This window comes from Sinocyclocheilus anshuiensis, unplaced genomic scaffold (genome assembly GCF_001515605.1).
Source record: "Sinocyclocheilus anshuiensis isolate Anshui unplaced genomic scaffold, SAMN03320099.WGS_v1.1 scaffold23, whole genome shotgun sequence".
Taxonomy (NCBI): Eukaryota; Metazoa; Chordata; class Actinopteri; order Cypriniformes; family Cyprinidae; genus Sinocyclocheilus; species Sinocyclocheilus anshuiensis.
In genome coordinates this window covers 1,146,450-1,152,598 of record NW_015552545.1, presented here as the reverse complement: position 1 = coordinate 1,152,598, position 6,149 = coordinate 1,146,450, and the positions used below count along the sequence as shown (strand labels likewise).

The 6,149-nt window shown below is 38.7% G+C and overlaps 1 protein-coding gene across 1 annotated transcript; it reads left to right on the top strand.

Moving 5' to 3' along the window:
* Positions 1-3,670: 3,670 nt before the first annotated feature.
* On the top strand, positions 3,671-5,924 carry LOC107664052 (5-hydroxytryptamine receptor 5A-like). Its single transcript, XM_016454493.1, has 2 exons — positions 3,671-4,369; positions 5,589-5,924. The coding sequence occupies exons 1-2, from the start codon at positions 3,671-3,673 to the stop codon at positions 5,922-5,924; spliced, it is 1,035 nt and encodes a 344-aa protein (XP_016309979.1).
* The last annotated feature ends 225 nt before the right edge of the window (positions 5,925-6,149 follow it).

The window sequence follows — 6,149 nt, the reverse complement described above, 5'->3', positions numbered from 1 at the left end:
AAAGATGAAGCTCGCGATTATGGTAAGGGGCGTTACATTTCCAACGTGTGCTTGTGGTGTTCGGCCAATCACAATGCACTGGGTCAGCTGGCCAATCAGAGCAGACTGCGCTTGTCAAAGGAGGGGGCTTTGTAGAAAACGAAGCGTTTAAGAGAGGCGGGGCATAGAGGACCTACAATACAGTATTTGAAAAATAATGTGTTTTTTGAACATTAAAGCATGTCAACATATTCTGTTACACCAAATACACAAAATAATGATCTTTAAAAAAGCATCATATGACCCCTTTAATAATATCCTGATAACAACAACAATATTATTTTCTTTATCTCGTGGCTGATGCTTTACCTAATGGGTCATCCTAATGGGAAAATGTGTCCCAATTTACCTGAAGTCACCTCTATGGATCAGCATGTGCGCAGTCCACCAGACAGTTCAGACAGAATGAGTACGAGTATAGATATAAAATGTCCAAACAAACAGTCTCTGCTGGAGTGATTAAACAAACTGTGACGACCAGTAGCTTCCATGTCACAGATCAAGGAAATATGCCTCTATCCAACGCACAGCAACTGCGGGGAAGAGAACTCACGGCAGTCTGATCACAGTAGGCTACAGTGCAGCAGCCAGACCGCTTACCAGTATGAACCTCCAACAACCAACGCACAATAATTAATTGTCATTGAATCCAAGAATGTCTACTATAGATGTATAGGTCGCCGTGATTTTGCCAAGTAAGACATGTTCCTGGATCAACATTACTGTCCAAAAATACAGACTTAACCCAATCCCTACCCCTAAACCTAACCTTACCCATAATTTATTCTTAAAATCAGAGGGAAGTGATAGCTGATTAACAAGGGTGTAGAAGCACCTAATCCTGATTGTAGAAGCCTAAAACTGACATTTCCTGAAAAGTTATCTCTCAATTCTGATTGGTTGATTGGAATGATGTTCCAGGATCAACAAGGATGTTGATCCAGGAACATGTTGTACTTGGTCAAATCACGCTCACCAGATGTATATAGCATGAAGCAAAAATAGCAAAACAAACATCAAGCATTAACAGCAATAGGTGTCATTATAAAGTCCAAAACCACTGGTACTACAGGCACAAATTCAAAACTCACTGAGTGAGAACTAATAAAGTGCTGTAGGTTTGGCATGTTACATATGCATACAACACAAAACGTTTTGTGTTTTCTGAGTGGTTTACATGTACTTGCCAGAAACAGTTTGAAGGAGCCTTGTGTTACTGAGCAGGTCTGTAAGTACACTGAAATGAACTCTTGTCACCTTATGTTTGAAAGAATCTGCTGTGAAGAGTGAAGAAGTGCCAGTGTGATTAGGATGAGCCCTCCGACGCAGCAATGTTTTAACTGTCATTAAAGTAATGATTCAAAGATGAGAACATTAGCTATGTGAGAGCGGATGATACAGTCTGTTGAATATCTAATTTTTGATTAAAGGAATTGATGTGGTTATTATGTGGTTTACTTCCCACACATGCATTTCATTTCTAAAAGACTGTCTAAAAGAACAGTTTGAGACTTGGAGCTGATGTTTGATTTAGATCATTGACCAATAGACGAAAATATTTTATTTGTTTATTGTGTATGCACATTCAAGCTGAATGTGTTCTGAATATTTTAATGTTTTACATACATCGGGCATATATTATCCACTACTTGTTTTTCCCTGAAAACCTCATACCCTTAAGGCATGGGAAGACAAGAAGGGCTATTTTGGTCAGCAATCTTTCCATATTTCACCTCTTCAATTTGACATGTTTATTGTTTCTGCTAATAGATTTCCCAAAGCCATACATGCATGCATGCTTAATCAGTTTGGACAATTTTTTACACAGACATTGTTGAAAAACGAAATTACATTTTCAAAAGTTATATCTTGAGCAGATTCCAGTGGCAGATTCATTATGGAGCCACAAAGCATGATGGAACTATAGTGTCATGAAGGAATACATGCTCTAAAATATTGATGTAAGCACCTGTAGTAAAATATGGATTTAAGCTTTTCGCTCACATTAAATATGAATACATTATCAAAGACTTAATTAGATTTTGCTCCCAGCAAGATGCATATCACAAGGCAAACACTTTGATCATTAAAATAGAGCAGCTGAAGTAAGGATCAGTTAACAGTCCACAATCCAACCAGAATCCAATTTGTGAAGGACAAGTGTTACAAGCAGTGCTATATTTTACATCTAATTATCAGCACAAATGATTGCAGAAATAGTATAATTCTGAAGATTCAGACTTCAGAAGTGTGGAGTATATGACACTTCTTATAGGCTACTAACCATGGGCAGATGGGGAAAAAATCTATTAGATCTTTCTTCATTGAGAAAATAACTATTTAATAACTGTACCCCTCTGCCAATGGGCTGTAACATTTTCACCAAGGTGAAATGTTACACAGGACTTTTGTCAGGCACGTTGACATGTTTCCAGCCTGGATCTACTTTAGTATACCATTTCAATGTCAGCCCTGCCACACCAGAGATGGCGAATGGCGTATTTTCTCTGGCATGGCATTTCAGCTAAAAATATGTTTTATTACACAATGTCTACTGAGAAGAATATGTGGTAAATGTCTTTTTCTGGGTCATCTACATGTGGTCATACTAGCAGACCGTATCCGTGCCATAGACCATTGGCAACGCTATATGGGCAATGGAAACAGATGCTACTTTCATGTCTCTCGTATCGCACCACGAGTGAAGAAGTTTCACTTCACAAATATGTATAATGACTTTTATTTCATTCGCTAGTAGTCCACCTTTATGTGATGAAAGGCGGGTGGTTCTGGCCATGGTAGATCACTGCTTAATGGCTGTTCACACAGAACACATATTTGTTTTTCATCTCATGCATGACACAACCTTCTAAAAATGCTGCGCTTAAGGGTATGTGTACACGACAAAGATTGTACTAAAGTTGAAAAATTTTTTCTTTGCATTTTTGAAAAGTGTCACGTACAAATGACAACATTGTCAAAATGATCCCCATTCACACGGATCTGCGAAAATTATTGAAAACGTTGTATTATGCATGCAAAGCCAGTAGTTGGCGATGCCACTTTGTAAAGAAACACTACACACATGTGCATATATGCATTCCTATAGATGCATAATAAGCATATGTATGATGTCATCGTTTTCACAAATTCACATTTTCGTAGTTTCGTAGACAATAACAGTAACATCTTCAAAAACCTGCACTTTGAAACTGTTTTCAAAAGTTTGCATTTTCAGGCTCCCAAAACACATTTGTTTTGTCATGTAAACACCCCCTAATTTAAAAAAGTGAATAAAAAACGACTCTAGGCTCATTTTTAAACGCAAAACCACATTCTGTCACAAAGAACACTTGTTTTGTGTTCCAACAAGCTAGCTTTTGAATTATTTTATATGTAAACATGTGCGTCTCTTTAGCACATGAGCACTGGGTTTTTAAAATGTGTGTCAAGTTCAGGTAAAAGAAGTTCTTTTTCCATTGCATTTTTTCCAGTTGACAGCTCTGAATATCTGTAGAAGCTGAATTTTTAAATGTCTGTTTTCTCACTTTTTACAGCTGTTGCAGTCCAGTGAAGATCTTTCTTGTTATTTAGTAAGTGGTGTAAAGCGGACAAAAGAGCTCTCAATAACATGGCTGATGTCAGCCAGAACAGCTCCTTTAATCAAAGCTCAGAATATGGAAATGTCTACAGACCACAGACAGTGTTCAGCGTCTTGACGTTCACCCTGCTGGCCATGCTTGTGGTGGCTACATTTTTCTGGAACATGCTCGTCCTAGTCACAATTCTCAAAGTCAGAACATTCCACCGTGTGCCCCACAATCTGGTAGCCTCCATGGCCATATCTGATGTTATGGTGGCTGCTTTGGTGATGCCTCTCAGTCTGGTCCATGAGCTAAATGGCCATCGATGGAAGTTGGGCCGAGTTCTCTGCCAAGTCTGGATATCCTTTGACGTCCTGTGCTGTACGGCCAGCATTTGGAACGTGACTGCAATAGCCCTCGACCGTTACTGGTCCATAACACGCCACCTGGAGTACACGCTGAAGACCCGAAAGAAGATCTCCAATGTGATGATTGGCTTGACCTGGCTGCTCTCGTCTGTTATTTCCCTCTCCCCTCTGTTTGGCTGGGGTGAGACGTATTCAGAGGAGGACATGGAGTGCCAGGTGAGCCAGGAGCCGTCTTACACCATCTTTTCCACATTCGGGGCCTTCTATCTGCCTCTTTGTGTTGTGCTGTTTGTCTACTGGAAGATATACAAAGCTGCTAAGTTCCGTATTGGATCAAAGAGGACCAACACCATCACTCCAGTTACAGAGGCTGGAGAGGTACAGATGGTATGTTGCTTTTTGTTCAGCAACTTCTTAGGTTGGCATTTTAATGCTGTACCGTGCAGAGAATTTCTTACTCAAGATTGCTGAATGTAATCTAATGTTTCAGATCAGACTGTTCATGTTTTACCTGTCATTATTTTACAGAATGTTAGTAGACAGCAATTCAATAGCCAATTGAACTTGATTGTCCCATTTTGTTGCTCTATTACATTGAACAGCATGGTATAATCTCTGAGCATGTCACAACACTTTAGTGAATAGTATTCCTGACACCTTCCTTAGATAAGTTCTACATTATTTTCCATTCTATTACCATCCTGTTCTACTTCAGTAGGTTTAGGAGGGATTGTCAAAGGTTTGACACAGAAACATTGAGGGTTTAAAAGCTTATGCTTAAATGGCTATTTTCATGGCCATTCCAATACTGCAGAAGTTCTATGCATTTTTATGCTATGTTATCTTAACCCTAGAAAGAATGACTCGAAAAAACTACATGCTTGAGCAGGGTCAAAATCTCTGTATTGGATTCAGTAGCTTTTGCTTTTCATTTTCATCTATATTCTCAGTGTAATTAAATCATTTAAGAATTTGAGTAGACACAGTAGACAGTAAAGACGTAAAATTTTCTATAAAGATTTCTATTTTAAATAAATACTGCTCTTTTGAGCTTTCTATACATCAAATAATCCTGAAAAAAAAGTATCATGTTTCCACAAATATATATTAACTATTATCAATATTGATATTAATAACAAATATTTCTTGACCACCAAATGAGCATATTAAACTTATTTGAATGGCTTCTGTAAATTCAGCTTTGTCATCACAGGAATAAATTACATGTTAAAATATATTACAATAGAAAACAGTTATTTTACATTTTAATAATATTTCACAATATCACTGTATTTTTAATTAAATGGTGAGAAAAAGAGACTTCATTCTAAAACACTAAGCTTAGTGAGCCCAAACGTTTAAATGGTAAATGTACATTGCTGAGGCTCACATATAATCTATGAGGAATATATGGAATATTGCGCAAGTAAATTATTTTATTGAAAAATATGAATAAAATTACACCCTGTAGGGATGTACACTACCTTTATGTGTTCTAGTTTTAAAACTAAATACTGTGGTTTATTTGACCTTAATCTATATGCTCCTGACTGATCCACTCACAGTAGTAATGCTCAAGACGCATCTGTTCCCTCAGGTAAAAGAGGCCTCTAGACAACAGCCTCAGATGGTGTTCACGGTACGCCATGCCACAGTGACATTCCAGACCGACAGCGAGACGTGGCGAGAGCAGAAAGAGAAGCGAGCAGCTCTGATGGTTGGCATCCTCATCGGAGTGTTTGTCCTGTGCTGGATCCCTTTCTTCCTCACCGAGCTCATCACCCCGCTGTGCTCCTGCCATATTCCGCCAATATGGAAGAGTGTCTTCCTCTGGCTGGGCTACTCCAACTCCTTCTTCAACCCGCTCATTTACACAGCCTTCAACAAGAACTATAATAATGCTTTCAGAAATCTCTTCTCCCGACAGCGCTGAGAGATATCAGAAATCTTGGCCTTGCCACAAATGCCAGTTTAAGCCACCCTTAAGATCTGGGAAAGATTGGGAAATCTGTGCTCTTCAAAAAGCACAGATTCACAAAGAATCAGCGCTCAAGTATTGACGGATCGATGTCTGGGCTTTTACTGTCAGGCAAAGTGATTATTTGACCCAGTGTCGACAGTGAAGAACACTGAAGCCAAAATGTCAGTCTGTCCCCTG